The sequence below is a fragment of the Callorhinchus milii genome, unplaced genomic scaffold (assembly GCF_018977255.1).
Source record: "Callorhinchus milii isolate IMCB2004 unplaced genomic scaffold, IMCB_Cmil_1.0 Scaffold25, whole genome shotgun sequence".
NCBI lineage: Eukaryota > Metazoa > Chordata > Chondrichthyes > Chimaeriformes > Callorhinchidae > Callorhinchus > Callorhinchus milii.
In genome coordinates this window covers 4899059-4914830 of record NW_024704766.1, presented here as the reverse complement: position 1 = coordinate 4914830, position 15772 = coordinate 4899059, and the positions used below count along the sequence as shown (strand labels likewise).

Below are 15772 nucleotides of genomic sequence, written 5' to 3'. Positions count from 1 at the left end.
GGGGGTTGGTGTGTGTGTGTGCGCGGGAGGGAGCAGGTGTGTGTGTGTGGGGGTAGGAAGGTTGATGTGGGGGGAGATGTGTGTGTGTGTGGTGCCGGTGTGTGTGTTGAGGGGGTGTAAGTGGGGTGTGTGTGTGTGGGTGTGTGCGCATGTGTGTGGGGTGTGTATAGAGGGTGGTTGGGGTGTGTGTAGGGGGATGGTGTTTGGTGGTGGGGGGGGTTACGGGTACGGTGGGGGGAGGGGGGCCAATGAAAGAGAACGCAGGAAGAACAGCGCACTGAAACCTGTGACATTTGCAAGTTTTATTTCAGTATAAAATATGATTATTGATGGTACACAGAGCAAATACTTGAAATTATTTTATTTCTTGCACTGACCGATGCTTCAAAAACATTTCTTTGAGGCGATTTCTGCGCGTTTGTGGGGCCTTCGAAGCTGCCACTAAAATGCCTAATCTACTACCGGCCGACAAAATTGCCTCCGAAAGTGCGTGTCCGTATCCGAAGCTATTTTCATTCCCTGGTGGGAATCTGGTTGAAGCAGCTCAGACTGTTAATTCGCTCTTCTCGTTACGGGGCAAGATTGGATTTTGGTGCTTTGTAAAGTGTCATATTTTTTTTAAAAAAAAGGTATTTGCAAATGCAAGTATTGCTTTCGACGATGGCATTCTCAATTTTACCTTAAAGCCACAGACGTTTTCGATGCAAGAAAGTGCAGCGATTATTTAATAGCCATCATCACCGACAAAATGTGGGTCCTCTTACTGAATTTTGCACTGACCGAATCTTGGTTGACTGCTACCTGGAGGTTGAGCTCCAGCTTGTAGATCCCGGGGACATCAATGACCAAGTCATCCTGTCGTAAGAGACAAATTGCCACTGAGAATTCAAACCTAAATAAACCCCGGCTGATATCTAAGAGGTTTTAAACTTTCCTAGATTAGTACGGATTCTGATATCGAGGGGCTACAGTTCCTTTCAGGTTTCTCAAACAGAATTTTAAAAGAAAACATTAACATTTAGGGATTTACCAGTCCCAATTGTAAGCCTGTGCTGCACCGAGATAAATACGATATTTTTCGATGGATTCCCTATCACACGGGAGGGTTGCAGACCTCGTCATCGTGTCAGGTTCCCGAGCATGGTTTAAATTAGCATCTCACATAGTGGAGTCCTGTAGGTTATTGGTTAGCGCACGAGTATTTGTGGGGACAATCCTGGGCGCAAATTGTCTGCCGTGTTTCGTCCACAAAATATACAGTCAATTGACTTACAGTGAAGCGCTCCCAGACGTGATGAGGGGCTCTATCAAAATGCAAACATTCTAAACAAATTCACAAGCAGCGCAGATGCTCACCTCCGACACACTGAGATCACACTCCACGATAGATGACAGTCGAGGTAGTTCCACTGATAACTGAAGGGCTCGTGGTTTCCCGCTTTCATCCTTAATGAGAGACATCTCATACTCTGGCGTTGCTAATTGATTGCCACCGCTATCTCGCTCCGTACTTGAAATCTCTTCAATGAGTCCTGGCTTCTTTGGCTGCGAAATGTCAGTCAACAACTGAATTGGATCGGGATTCTCTTTGCATTTGGTGTTTCCTACGCTCAGTCTGGTCAGCTGTTTGAGCAGTGAATCCACGCTTCCTGTCGCTATCCCCTCGCCACTCTGGGTGGCAGCAGAAATTCCTGTTAATCTCTCCTTCATTTTCTGAATGCTTCCTTTGAGCGTAGCTGGCAGTGTGGTGTAAGAGTAAGACAAGCGCACACGAAACTGCTCTTCGATGTATTTTATTGCCAGAAGCACCAGTTGGTCCATTTCCGCAGGGTCCTTGCTGCCTCTCTTTAGGACATCTGGGTTGTAGGCAATGTCTGTGACAGAGTAAATGTCTGTTGAGGAAAAATAAAACGATAACAAGTCAAACTAATAGAAGGAATCTCTGTGCAGTGTTTGTCACGTTCCTGGTCTCTGCACTGCACCTTCTCATGGATCACAAACTCCGCTACACTCTGACTCTGCAAAGTGCACTGCACCCAGGAAGCCTGTCGGGCAGTTGTGACTACTCTTGCGAGTGTTACTAACATTAGAAACACACATGGGAGTGGGTGACATCCACGGTGACCAGGAAGTGGGAACAGGAAGGTTTATGTTCATGGACCTGGGGTCTATTTTGATAGATCTGAACCCACCAACAACTTGCATTTATATAGCGCCCCTCACGAAGCGACCCAGAGCGCTTCACAGTGGCATTGTGCGCCGCTGAGCCGGGGGGGGAGGGGTAGTGTCTGCAGGCACGGTTGAATAGGAAGGTCTTCAAGCGCGACCTGAAGATGGGGAAGGAAGGGGAAAGGTGGAGGGGTAGAGTAAGAATTTTCCAGAGTTTTGGGGTATAGTGGCTGAAACCACGCGTTATAACGTTGCCCCACTCTAATGTGGTCAACAGTGAGCACTTCAAATCAAATCAATTCCGTTCATGTCGACACCCAATCCCGTGGTCTACCTATAAACTGGCACTGAAATTTCTGTATGAGCTGAGGTGGTTTCCTTTAGTGTAATGCTGCCTAAAGCACAAAGAAAGGTTCTGAAATTTTTGAGGATAAAAAAAAAGACAGATTTGATTAGTTTTCCTGAGTGCGATAGGAACTTAATGCTGTAAAGAAGAAATTGTGATGGGCAATTCAAGGACACACAGGAGAAAGCATTTTCTTTGCAGAGAAAATCAGGGTGGGATAGGTTTCCAGAGAGATGTTTCAGGCCAGGCTACTTGAATCATTTAAGAAATGTCTTGATGCTAATATGAGAACGCTAGGGTTATTATTTCTTGAAAGGTGATATAAAATGCGTTGAAGGAACTTATGCATTCAAAGCTCTCTCCTGAACAATATGAAAACCCAGAACCAGTCTATTTTTATTGAGTGGGTTTGTGCATGAGATGGATCTTTCAACGAGACATCACAGCCTCAATAGCTAGAGACTCATGAGCCGAGATTCTGACAATTCTTTTAAGCAGAGCTGGGCTGGAATTTCATTCCTTTAATGTTTTACGCCATCATACTTTCTGAAGCTTCCGAGAGATCATTAATTCATCCATGTGGATACTCCCCACAACTGTGAGTAATCCACTGCTCTGAACTTTGCTGTTCGTATAGAAATTCCATATGAAACACCATGCTCTAATTGACAAACTAGAGTCACGTGGAAACCATTTGCAGTAAATTACAAGAAGTTTTGCCCTGTCAAAGTCACAGCCACGAAGTATCATATTCCTGGTAAATATGGCACACCAACATATTGATTGATAATTAGAGACTGTACGTTTTATCACTACCTACCCGTGCCCTCTACTATTTCCTCCAACTTCCCTCCACCGAGAGGGATGGGATTGCAGTCAGACTCTGGTGCCGGAATCCTGGTCCATTTGCAAAGGTTCACATAGAGCAATTTCTCGTGAGGTTCCTGAGAAATATAAATTAAATCTTGTATGACACCCTTTAATATTTCCTTCTCCTCAAGTCTCTATCCCTATTTCCTCCCCTCTTTTTGTTCGAATTCAAGATCCTCATCCTCGCCTCTAAATCCCTCCATGGCCTCGCCCGACCCTACCTCTGCGATGTACTGCAACATTACCGCCTTGGTAACTTCCTCCACTCAGTGATCACTGGTCTGCTTCACGTCCAAGCCCATTCTCTATCTCCTCCTCCTCCTCCCTCAGCTCCCCCCACTTCTAGCTCACCGATGTGAAAGGTACAATTCCAATCTAATTTCTTGTGGTTTTAAGACTAACCATTGCCTCAAAATGCAATTTGCAGCAGCAGAGAATCCCACATTCTAACCCGTCACGGTGTGAGTAAAGAGATGTTTTCTAACACTTCCCTTTATTTCCTTTTTTGTGATTATCTTAAAACTTGTGTTCTCTTGTTGGGAGGCAGAGCTAACTCTTCTGTCGTACATTAAATGTCCTCGACCAATCTTTGCCTCATCTTCCCATGTTAATTCTGCTTAAAGCAACGGTTTACAGAAATGTACACAAATTGGCGGGGTCAGACTCCGCCACTATTAAGCGCTCCGCGACACTACCCGGCACGAAGGGGGCTGTATAAATGCAAGTTGCTGTTATTGATCAGACACCCGGCTGACCCCAAATAAGTAAAGCTATAAAGATTGCCCCAGCGAAGTTAAGAGACGCCGTACTAATATTCTTGTCAGGAAGCAGGTGTGGGGATCCGGGGGAGTGAACTGCTTGATACCCTCCTGAAGTTGGTGTTGGATGAACTTCTGGTAGACTTCAGGGCTGTCTTCGGACAAACCATCCAACAGGTCCCACAGCTGGTTCGCCTGCTGAAGCATCGCGTTCCCCGAGGGCTTTGTTTCCATGGTCGCTATCGGTTTCAAACATCGGAGCCTTTTTTCAACATTCAGCTATTTTGTGACCTGCACAGAGAGAGAGAGAGAGAGAGAGAAAGCCACACACACGATTAAGACAGTAATTTCTGCAGAAGTCAGGAATGACTTAGTGGAGTCCTGTAGCTCAGTGGTTATAGCGCTCGCCTCGCAAGCGGGATTGTTTCACTAAATAAAATTTAATTAACCATTGGGCAAGTTTCCTCACTCGGCTTGTCTACCAGCAGCAGGTCGGAGCCCGCTCGGCAGTCGATTGAGGGATCGCTTTTCCGAGGGGCATAAAAATCCCTCCCAAGTAATAAATAATAATAAATCACGTGGTCACTTCAAAACACGGCTGTTTGTGTGTGTGTGTGTGGGGGGGTGGGGGTGGGGGGGGGGCGGCCGGATGGGGGTTGGGGGGGGAGGTGTGTGAACGTCGCTACCGTGAGCAAACGGCTGCCGCATTTCGTCCACAGGACGCACAGTCACCACACTTGACCGTCTCGCCTGCGAAGCGCTGTGAGGCGTCTCGAAGACGCGACGATAAGGCGCCGGGTCAAACGGCATTATTATTATTATTATTGATTAATTAATAACAACAGCCTGTTTCACGCCCCCCACCCCCTCCGCCTCCACCCCCAACCCCCGCCTCCACCCCCAACCCCAACCCCGACCTCCACCCCCAACCCCCGCCTCCACCCCCAACCCCAACCCCGACCTCCACCCCAACCCCCGCCTACACCCCCAACCCCCCGCCGTCGGAGGAGAAAACCGCCACGAACCTCAGGGCGGGTCCCAGTCCGCCGTCGATTCGACCCGTCGCCATGGCCACCGCGGCCCCCGGAAGTGCCCGTCGCCATGGCCACCGCAGCCCCAGGCATGTCCGTCGGCCAATTCCTTCCCCCCTTTCACCCTCCTCACACCCACCCACCCCCCCCCCACACACACACACACACAAACACACCCCCACCCACTCACCACACACCCACACACAACACCCCCACCCCCCCCCACAACTACACACCCACACACTTACACACACACACATGAAGGAAGAGGTGGGGGTCGGGGGTGAGATCTCCTCACAGCAGCTTTCAGGCCGGAACCCAAGTGCGGGGCCGCTGTTCCGCTCCGTGGCGCCGGGAAGCCTTTCGGGGGGGGACCGGCGGGAGACTTCCGGCCCCGCGAGGGCGGTCCGTCAGCGGCGGCGACACAGAGACCGAGACCGAGCAGCAGGTAACAGGCGCTCGTTACCTCCTCATTGGCCCCACAACCCCCCAACCACACCCCCACACACAGCGCCCCCACCCCCCAACCACCCCCACACACAGCCCCCCCCACCCCCCCAACCACACCCCCACAACCCCCCCAACCACACCCCCACACACAGCGCCCCCACCCCCCCAACCACCCCCACACACAGCCCCCCCACCCCCCCCAACCACACCCCCACAACCCCCCAACCACACCCCCACACACAGCGCCCCCACCCCCCCAACCACACACCCACACACAGCCCCACACCAGCCCCCAACCACACCCCCACAACCCCCCCAACCACACCCCCACACACAGCCCCCCCACCCCCCCAACCACACCCACACACACAGCGCCCCCACCCCCCCCAACCACACCCACACACACAGCGCCCCCACCCCCCCCAACCACACCCACACAACCCCCCCAACCACACCCCCACACACAGCCCCCCCACCCCCCCAACCACACCCCCACACACAGCGCCCCCACCCCCCCAACCACACCCCCACACACAGCCCCCCACCCCCCAACCACACCCCCACACACAGCCCCCCCACCCCCCCCACCACACCCCCACACACAGCCCCCCCACCCCCCCCAACCACACCCCCACACACAGCCCCCACCCCCCCCACCACACCCCCACACACAGCCCCCCACCCCCCCAACCACACCCCCAACAACACCCCCACACACAGCACTCCCACCCCCCAACCACACATCCACACATCCCACACAACACCCCCACCCCTTCCCACCACACCCACACATACAACAACACCCCCACCCCCCCCCCCTCTAACCGCACACCCACACGCAAGAGCGTCCCCTGGAGGGCGCAGTTGTTGTCATCGCGTCTTCCAAGACGGCTCAAAGCGCTTCACAGAATATACTGTAAAGTGTGTAGTGACTGCGTATTTCGTGGGCGAAACGTGACAGCCAATTGCGCACAGCGGTGCCCCCACACACCCACACACCCACACAACACCACCTCCACCCTCCCTAACCACACACCCACACACACACAACACCCCCCCCCCCCGACCACACAGTTGTGTACAGAGTGACCCAATACTGATGATGATATCATTGCACACGCGTCGTGTATAACAATATCACTCATTATCACCGACGATAATATTATTGATGGTAATTCCGCCACTCGATACGGGGCCTTTATCGCATCCCATCGCATCGCAGCCCATCGTCGAACCAACTCAAATCACTTTGCAGGACATCGTTGTAAAAGCGCAGCGACCGTGTGTTGTGTTGTGTGGGCGAACGCCCACAGCCAATTCGCACAAACTCTTTTTCTCCCTTCCCTTTTTGAGTAGCGCCCCGGGGCCCGAACACGTACAGACGGTTTAACTTAATCCGGACGTTAAGAGGAATTGTAGCGTCCTACAGTTGCGGTTTCCCCCGGTTTAGATGCGTGGGCCGGCAATCGAATTCGGGGGACCTTTCGCACCTGCGCGGCTCAGTTGCTCACTGGGAAAACTGCCCGAGCTTTTGAGGCCTTGCTGACACGGTGAGGAGGGTTGCTATGAGTTATAGTCTGATAGCAGAAATATAAAGATGGGGGTAACTGGTAGTCTGAAGAATCTCATCCCAGGAGTTACAATTGAAGAAGCATCAGGAAGAAATGAAGTGCCAATAGAGTATGTTTACTCCTGCCCAGCATCCCTTTGCCTCACCTCCTTCAAGAACTGTCTCAAGACTTTCCTCTTTGACCATGGCTTTTGATACAGCGCCTTATCACGTTTTCGAGACGTCTCAAAGCGCTTCACAGAATATACTGTAAAGTGAATCGACTATATATTTTGTGGGCAAAACGCAGCAGCCGATTGCGCACAGCAGCGTCCCCACAAACAGTCGTGGATTGAGTGACCAAATGATTATTATCTTAAAAAAATTTTTTGAAGGGATTATTACCCTCGGAAAACCAATCCGCCAATCGACTAACAACCAGGTTCTTAATTACTGTCAGGTAAACAGAGGCGTGTGGAGCAAGGAAATTTACATTTCTCCCTGCCAGGAATCGAACCAGGGTCCTCTCTTGCGAGGCGAGTGCTCGAACCACTACTCCACAGGACTCCCACGTCTTGCCATCTTTATTGGCGAAACAAAGCACCTCGAGGCTGCGTGTGAAGTCTGTACTTGTGTTTCTTTCGAAATCAGTCCGGTGACTTATGTGGTACATTGCAGAGATGCGTTTCTGTTCTTTTGCTGAAGTTCACCTTGAGGTTTCCAGCCTAGGCTAACGTTGCTTTTCTTGCTTTCAATTCGTAGGGTGTCTGCGATGGCTCGAATTATCATGGGGAAACTTTTGCTGAGGAATGTGATCCGCCACAGAGACGCCCACAATAAGGTAAAACGGTAAATATTCAATCTTTAACCTCCGAGCTGTGCTACTGCTAAATCCTGGGTGTCTCAGCTCTGAGATGAAAAACACATCTGAGCATTTCACTCCGCGTAAGCCTCATTAAAGTCGATCCTTATTTTGAGGGGGCGCGGTGGGGGCGGGGAAGGGAGGGAATGGAATCTTTTTTCTCTGTCAAATAATGAGAGAAAATCATTTGGGGAAATGTAACAGAAATATGGCTGGTGCTTATGAACTAAGATTGTTGAAATGCCCTCTAAAGCACCTCTCTCTACGCTGCCTTACCCCAGACCCACTTTCCATGTGTTCGTCACCTCCCGCCACGCCAGTCTCCCCAGCTGCATCAACCTCAAGATCCAACTGATCCAAAACTTGGTCCCCCGCATACTCACCCGTACTAAACTCTGTCCCATCACACCAGTTCTTGCCAAGCTCCACTGGCTCCCTATTGCTGAATGGATCGATTACATGATCATCACGAGGATGTACCCCGGCTGCTCCCTACCTCTCCGACCTCCAACCCACAACCTGCTGCCTCCGGTCGACTAACTCTGGCCTTCTGCACGTGCTTCATGCTGCTCTTTCAGCCACTACGCCATGCGTGAGGGGCACAATATAAATGCAAGTTGCTGTTGTTTAGATGGAGGACGTTTCAAAAGATTGCATCATTTTAGTTCCTGAACATCAGCCACAATTCTGTTCTCCAGATTTTATCAACTGCAATGAAACAAGTGTACCCGAGTCAGCTATATTATGCTCACGGCAACTGAAGCATTTCCAGAATACTGATGCTCATAAAATAATATGGTTTAATACTATCCAGTGACAGTTTTTGTTAAGCAAATGGATATTACTTTGTGATAAATCTGCAGCGATCATCAATTCTTTGGCATGGGAGATGTAGAGTTTTAGACTTGGAGTTTGTGATCTTTCAACAACAAATTACATTTGTATAGCGGCTTTCACGTTGGGAGGACGTTCCCTGGTACTGGACTTTGGACCCGAGCTGGGGGTTGGGATCAGTAGGGGTGGAGAGCAGGGAGGGTGGGGGTAGGAGGGTGACCGAAGGTGGTTCGAAAAGGAGGGTCTTGACCCGCTTCTTGAAGGAGGCAAGGGAGGGTGAGAGGCAAAGGGGCTGCGGGATGGTGGGATAGGCAGGGCGGAGGACATGGAGCGGGCTGGAGCATGTTGAGCTCAGTGTTACGGATGGCTAAACTCTTTTTTTGTTGTGGTTCCAGATTCAGGAAGAGTCCGAAATGTGGAAAATCCGAGAAAAAGAGAAACAAATAAACGATGAAGGAGGTTTTCAGCAGAAGAGGAGAAAATCTGTTGAGGGTTTGCCAGGGTAAGTCCGTCCTCGCACACACAAAACACTTAAGGGAACAAACTGAAGTGAAAGGCAATCCTACTCTTGAGTGTCAGTTCCATCCGTTCGGCCACCCTTCACCCTCCATTGCCTCCCCCTCCAAATCTTTGACTGTTCTGCGCCTTGGAACGTCCTCCCGACGTGAAAGGTGCTTCACAAATGCCATTTTGTATTGTATTGTATAAACAGAGCTGCTTCCGGACTCTATTACAATCCTAGCTTCTCAGCAAAGCTAATAGCACTCGCATCACTCCACACAGCAAGAGATTTTGACAGTTTTATCTACATCCCCAAAGCAGTTATGACTGATATAAATTCCCACAGATGTGCACAGTGTGCTAAGTAGTGGTAACAACTCTAAGGTCACGGCAGTTTCATTATAACGATTCATATAACATAACTTGGACCAATAGAAAATTTTGCAGAAAATTGTGGGGAGTTGATTGGTGCTATTGAGAGGCAGATTTTTCTGCCAACCTGCATTTTTTTCACTTTATTGATAAACTAAACATGGAGAAATAACACATATCAGATTGTTGCAAGAAAAAAATTCTTTACGCTTTGTTTAACAAATCCGGGTGGCCCACTCCATGACTGTTTGTGGGACGCTGCTGTGGGCAATTGGCTGCTGCGTTATGCCTCCAAAATACGCAGTCAATTCACTTTACAGTAAATCCCGTGAAGCGCTTTGAGACGTCTCAACGACGTGTTAAGGCGCTGTGTCAAATGCGAGGATGATTGTTATTATCGTTATTATGATGTTCCAGCGGCAGGATGCGGTGTGACGGGTACAGTGCAGAGGAAGCTGAGAGAAGGGTGGATGCGGCACTGATGTCTCTGGAGGACGAACGTGAAAGCAGATACTGGACGAAGAAACTCTACGATTTTGAGGCGAATGATCCGAACAGGTGCGATCCTCGTGAATTCAATTTACTTCCCCTTAAAAGGGACGGCGTCGCCTCCTCGATTCCCTACAAAACTCTCCCGTAGGATATCCTTACAGTATATCCTGCCAAATACTTTGGGCTGTCGTCTTATAACATCACAGAAACACGCTGACCTACAGCCCCCCCTTCCCCCCCACCCCCCCAAGCCTGAGTCGCCCCATTGTAAGTTTACTGTTTCTTCTCTGGAGCGTAAAGAATGGGTAAAAGAAAAATGTGACTGCCATATATATCAGACAACCAACACAGGCCAACTCGCAGATAAAATGGATCGAGACGCCATTATTCTTTCACAGTTGGCTCCTGTGAATCGGCGATCAATGTTTCCCAGACGTTTTTAAGGATTAAGTGCAATTTTTTTTTTTTTTTTCTGATTGATCGACTTCTTTTTGTGTGCACAATTGATCTCTGCGAAAGCATACCGTGCCAAAGAGACTGTGTGTTCCCTTTATTTAAACTCACTTAGGGCCAGGCTGTAGATACTGTCAAACCACTCTCTGCTAAACTGTTTCGTTACTGTTAATTGTTTCTGTCCAGCAAACGTTTATTGACTGCAAACTGGCTGGGACTCCAAAAGTTGGACAGGCTTAACTACTTTCAAACCTGGTGCCACGATGCCCAACTGCCCATCACTGATGTTAGATTATAATCATCACAATCCTTGCATTTGATACAGAGCCCTATCGCGACTTCGAGACGTCTCAAAGCGCTTCCCAGAATATACTGTAAAGTGAATTGACTATATGTTTTGTGGGCGAAATCTTTCATTGTGTCGGATTTATCCGGATTTCCCCATAGAGAGAGAGAGCTGTGAGTTTACTATCTCAGCCCGGCTGCTGGCGGCGAGTGAGAAGCGGTAGGATTTTACCTCTCAGGGAGGAGGGGAGATCCCGAGGGAGGTTCGAGCCAGATTGGGCCACTGCTGTGGCTGGTACAGAGTAGTCGCCTCCACAGGGCAGAGGTCACCAACCCGCTGCGCTGGGGTGTAAAATAAACCCTTCAAAAAAANTCATATTAATAATAATTTGGTCACAACTCAATCCACGACTGTTTGTGGGACACTGCTGTGGGCAATTGGCCGATGCGTTTCGTTTCTCCCACAAAATATACAGAATATGCAGTTGATTCACTTTACTGTGAAGCGCTTTGAGACATCGCGAAGACGTGATAAGGCGCTGTGTCAAATAGAAGGATTATTATTATTATAAAGCACCCACGTGCTGTTAAAGGGGGACAAGCAAATCCTTAGCACAGCCACAATTAGGAGCTACGCGTGAGGAAATGTGGCTGTGATTTCTGCAGTATGTTAGGACACAAGCAGGCGAAGCTCTATTGGAGGCCGATTTATCCTTTCGTTAATATAAATGTACCCCGTAAGATAATTGGCAAAAGAACCAGAAGGGTAGTGAGGAGACTTTTTTTAGAGCGCGGGTTAGAGCGCGGGAGTGTGATTGATTGGGTAGCTCTTCCAAAGAGCTGGCGTAGTCACGATGGGCCGAATGGCCTCCTTCTCTGCTGTAATATTCTACCCGTAAATGTTAAGCGGGAACAACAGTCTCCCCGTTGAAAATCTTATCAAAGCTGTGACTAATTCTCTTTATTCAGATGGGGACACAGTGGATACAAGGAGCTTTACCCAGAAGAGTTTCAATCAGATGGGTAAGTGATCCATAGCTTGTTTCTCCTAACTGTCGTGATACATCAGTTGCCATTGTGTATATGGTGCCCACAAAGTTCCCCCCTGTTCACAATAGCGATACTGGACTGCGGAGGAGCTGAAACAAGCTGTCAGAGAAGCACTTCGCCTCCTCACTCCATCCATATTATGAAAGGTGTGGCACTGAACATTGAGAAGGATTATTATCTGCCATGGGAATGATGACGCTCACACCCCCACACATGCACCATACATACACACATACACATACTTTTACACACACACTTACGCACACACACCCTTACACATACACCACAACACAGCTTTACACACACACACACACCACTCACACCTTTACACACACACACTGCATGTCTAAATACAGTTAAACACTTGTACTGAATACAATGAAGTACAAGTCGAAGAGGGGGGTCTTGAGACTTGCCTTGAAGGAGGCTAGAGAGGGAGTGAGGAGAAAGGATTGTGGGATGGAGTTCCAAAGGGTGGGGGCGGAGAGGCTGAAGGCCCGTCCACTGTGGTAAATTAAGTCCAATTTCAGTAGAAATCGTGGGTGAATAAAATAGTCTCCAACAGCTGGTGAAAGTAGATCTTCGTGTATGAACCGATATTTTCTTGTTCGTTTTCAGCGCCCAGCAAGGCAGCAGCCAGGAGAACTCTACCAAACACTCTGGCATCTCTTCCTCCAAAGGGAACTCTCGAAAACGCAAGCGTTCGAGCAAATCCGGCAAAAAGAAGCGCAAGAAGAAATCCCACAAAAAGGTGCGGAGGAAGAGGAGAGCGGGAAGCAGCGAGTCGTCGAGCGAGACGGACAGTTCCGAGGAGGAGGAGGAGGAGGAATGGGGTAAGGCAGAGAAGGATGTTAACAGTCGGGGGAAGAAAAGGGCAAAGAGGAAACACCGCAAAAAGACTTCGAAGAAGCCCAAGAAAAAGCAGTCGCCCTCCTCTACCTCGGCCTCCGAAAACGACTCTTCTGACAGCAGCGATTGCGACACTAGCAGCAAAGATGAGAGCGACTGCAGGGACGATGGGGAGAAGGGGAGGGAGAGAAGGAGGCAGAGGAGGATGAGGAGAAGGAGGAAGAAAGATTCTCGAAATCCACCAAACGAAGCTGTGGTCAGAGAAGAGGGGCACGAGAGGAAAAAGAGAAAGGACTGGAAAGCGGCCGATGACGTGACTTCCGACGAGAGCGGGGAGGACGACTTGAATTAGAGGCATGTCTTGAGGTTCATGTCCTTCTCAAACCTGCTGAGCTCATGTCCCGCTGAGTGAGCTTCCCCCCCCCCCTCCCCCCACCACCCCAGTCAGGCCAGGGACCGAGTGCATCATTTGGTGACCTGGCCATGTCCCAGTACGATTTGGGGCAAGTTATATGGTCAAAGGTCACTGTAAATTATGTTGTCTTGCGATGGCGAAGAGGAGTTTTTTTTGGAGCTAACTTTCACTTGGATCGCGAGTCTTAACGATGCTCCATCGAGGTGGGTGTTACCCCCCTATGCACTACTGTACTGTATTGTAACTCAAAGGCTATCTGTGTCTCAGCCTCAACCTGTCCTCCTGCCTCTCAGTTTTGTGACTGGCTTCTTTGTATTGGACTTGAAGCTCGTCACATTCTTTGGTTGGAGATTTGCCCTTCACCCCCTCCCACCCGACGTTGATGATAAGGAAGCAGTAGTCACCATCCCAAGTTGAGTCCAATTTGAGTCAAAAGGTAATGGAGACGGCAAGGTGGGTGTTTGTAGGGTGGGATTGGGGTGAATTGGAGGGTTGGGTTGGAAGGATTGTTGCATTATTTTTATTCGTCGGTTTTGTTACTCAAACCTTGAAGCAGGTTTTCTGGTTTTTTTTTTGTTTGTTTATTTGTTTTTGCCCGAAAAGGAGAGATTTCACATCACGCCCTTTTCCCAATGAGCCCACTCGAAACTTCACAAGGAAATGCAACAGTTTTCAAGGAAGGGAACCTCAAAGAGGAAAGGTGATACGAACGGGGGAAAGGAGAAAGGAGACGATGGACGATTTAAAAGAATTATTAAAAATAAAATCGACTTATAATCACGAGAAAATGACACTTGGATGTTTCAAAAAAAAACACAGATGCCATTCCTTACGAAGGCAGAAGATGTTTTGATGCAACGAAAGGCAATGCAGTGTTAAAGGCAAGCGAAATCAACACCTTTCTGCTTTGGCGGAGTGAATTACAGTGAATAATAATAATAATAATAATCCTTGCATTTGATATCGAGCCTTATCATGACTTCGGAACACCTCAAAGCGCTTCATAGAATATATCTTAAAGCGGATTGACTGTCTATTTTGTGGGCGAAACGCGGCAGCCAATTATGTACAGCGGCGTCTCCCACAAACAGTCTTGGATTGGAGTGACCAATTTATTAATGTTACAATCACAGCGCTTATTTATAAAGGAAAGTTGAACCTTTGTGGAAAGCCGTTCACAGCTTTGAGTAAACAAGTCTATGCTTTAACAGCAAATGCACAGAGATCGCTGCGTAGCTGTTTACAAGGTGAGGTGGATGTGTCCTCAATATTCTCTGCAATATTCTTGCTGGTGTTGCCTTTCCCCATGTTGCTAAGTGACGATAGCTTTTTAAAATCAAGTTTTGTATATACTGTATCCTTCAAGGTATTAAAATGACATTTTTTGGGGGGCTCAATAAATATTTTAACGACTTACTTTTTTTTCCACCCTTCACTGGCGGTCGTTCGTACGTCACGGCTGGCGGCTAACATCAAAACCATTAAATAGTCCTTTCTTTTGATATGGCGCCTTATCAGGTCTCCGAGACCTCTCAAAGCGCTCCACTGAATACACTTGTGAAGCGAATTGACTATATTTTGTGGGCTGAAATGCGGGAGCCCAGGGAAGCCATAATCCCTCAAGAATAAAAAAAAATTACAAATTGATCATTTCGAGCCGCGACGGTTTGCGGGACGCCGCCGAAATATTTTCCCAAGTATTTTATCGCACGTTCCGTATTGATAAAATATTATGCTCGTCAGCTCTGGGATCCAGAATCAGCCCTGGAGTACTATTCAATGCCAGCTGGTGTCACTGCTAACATGGACTCCGGCAATTCAGGTCTTAATAACAACAATAATCCTTGCATTCGACATAGCGCCTTATAATAATAATAATAATAATAATAATCCTTGCATTTGATATAGTGCTTTTCACGTCGGGAGGACGTCCCAAAGCGCTTCACAGAACACACTGTAAAGTGAATTGACTGTATATTTGTGGGCGAACGCGGCAGCCAATTGCGCACAGCAATGTCCCACAAACAGTCGTAGATTGAAAATGACCAATTTATTATTGTTTTTTTTTTGGAGGGATTATTATTAGGCTCTGTGTGGAGTAAGGAAACTTGCCCAAGGTTTCGCCCTCTGCCTGGAATTGAACTCAGGTCTCTCACTTGCAAAGCGAGTGCTCTAACCACTGAGCTACAGGACTCCACTTATCACGTCAAGACATCTCAAAGCGCTTCACGGGATTATACTTTAAAGTGTGTATTTTGTGAGCGCAACGGGGCAGCTAATTGCGCACTGCAATGTCTCGTGTACGTTCCTTCCCCAACCCCCCCCCCACCACCACCTCCACCCCACCAAACGCCGCACTGAAGAGTAGTATAGATCGTGAGCTCCAAGTCCCAATGTGGGTTTGACAGTGGATCGTGAAGTGTTTGCACTGAGATTCTCAAATTCGCCCCTTGATAATTCCTCAGCGCATCTCCTTAAGCGCTCGA

At 48.7% G+C, this 15772-nt stretch overlaps 2 protein-coding genes across 4 annotated transcripts; one reads left to right on the top strand and one right to left on the bottom strand.

Moving 5' to 3' along the window:
- Nucleotides 1-287: 287 nt before the first annotated feature.
- On the bottom strand, nucleotides 288-5288 carry pih1d2 (PIH1 domain containing 2). Of its 2 annotated transcripts, none has more exons than XM_007896112.2 (5): nucleotides 5169-5288; nucleotides 4195-4422; nucleotides 3336-3459; nucleotides 1357-1892; nucleotides 288-855 (listed from the first exon to the last, which is right to left on the bottom strand). In XM_007896112.2, the coding sequence occupies exons 1-5, from the start codon at nucleotides 5265-5267 to the stop codon at nucleotides 721-723; spliced, it is 1122 nt and encodes a 373-aa protein (XP_007894303.2). In that variant the 5' UTR covers nucleotides 5268-5288; the 3' UTR covers nucleotides 288-720. The 2 variants fall into 2 exon arrangements, with proteins under 2 accessions (XP_007894303.2, XP_007894304.2); XM_007896113.2 differs by having other exon boundaries at nucleotides 4195-4434; nucleotides 5169-5231.
- A 257-nt stretch (nucleotides 5289-5545) lies between these two features.
- On the top strand, nucleotides 5546-14695 carry nkapd1 (NKAP domain containing 1). Of its 2 annotated transcripts, XR_488094.2 has the most exons (7): nucleotides 5546-5622; nucleotides 7936-8014; nucleotides 9265-9371; nucleotides 10160-10300; nucleotides 11942-11995; nucleotides 12641-13722; nucleotides 13890-14695. XR_488094.2 is itself a non-coding variant. In XM_007896111.2 (6 exons), the coding sequence occupies exons 2-6, from the start codon at nucleotides 7946-7948 to the stop codon at nucleotides 13221-13223; spliced, it is 954 nt and encodes a 317-aa protein (XP_007894302.2). In that variant the 5' UTR covers nucleotides 5546-5622; nucleotides 7936-7945; the 3' UTR covers nucleotides 13224-14695. The 2 variants fall into 2 exon arrangements, 1 of the variants encoding a protein (XP_007894302.2); XM_007896111.2 differs by having other exon boundaries at nucleotides 12641-14695.
- Nucleotides 14696-15772: the final 1077 nt, after the last annotated feature.

Coding starts and splice junctions, on each gene's coding strand:
- pih1d2 (XM_007896112.2), bottom strand. CDS start 5,267: ATGCCTGGGGCTGCGGTGGCCATGGCGACGGGCACTTCCGGGGGCCGC. Junction 4,423..5,168: donor GGACTGGGACCCGCCCTGAG/GTTCGTGGCGGT, acceptor GTCACAAAATAG/CTGAATGTTGAAAAAAGGCT. Junction 3,460..4,194: donor GCTTCCTGACAAGAATATTA/GTACGGCGTCTC, acceptor TATATTTCTCAG/GAACCTCACGAGAAATTGCT.
- nkapd1 (XM_007896111.2), top strand. CDS start 7,946: ATGGCTCGAATTATCATGGGGAAACTTTTGCTGAGGAATGTGATCCGC. Junction 8,015..9,264: donor ACAGAGACGCCCACAATAAG/GTAAAACGGTAA, acceptor TTGTGGTTCCAG/ATTCAGGAAGAGTCCGAAAT. Junction 10,301..11,941: donor GAGGCGAATGATCCGAACAG/GTGCGATCCTCG, acceptor CTCTTTATTCAG/ATGGGGACACAGTGGATACA.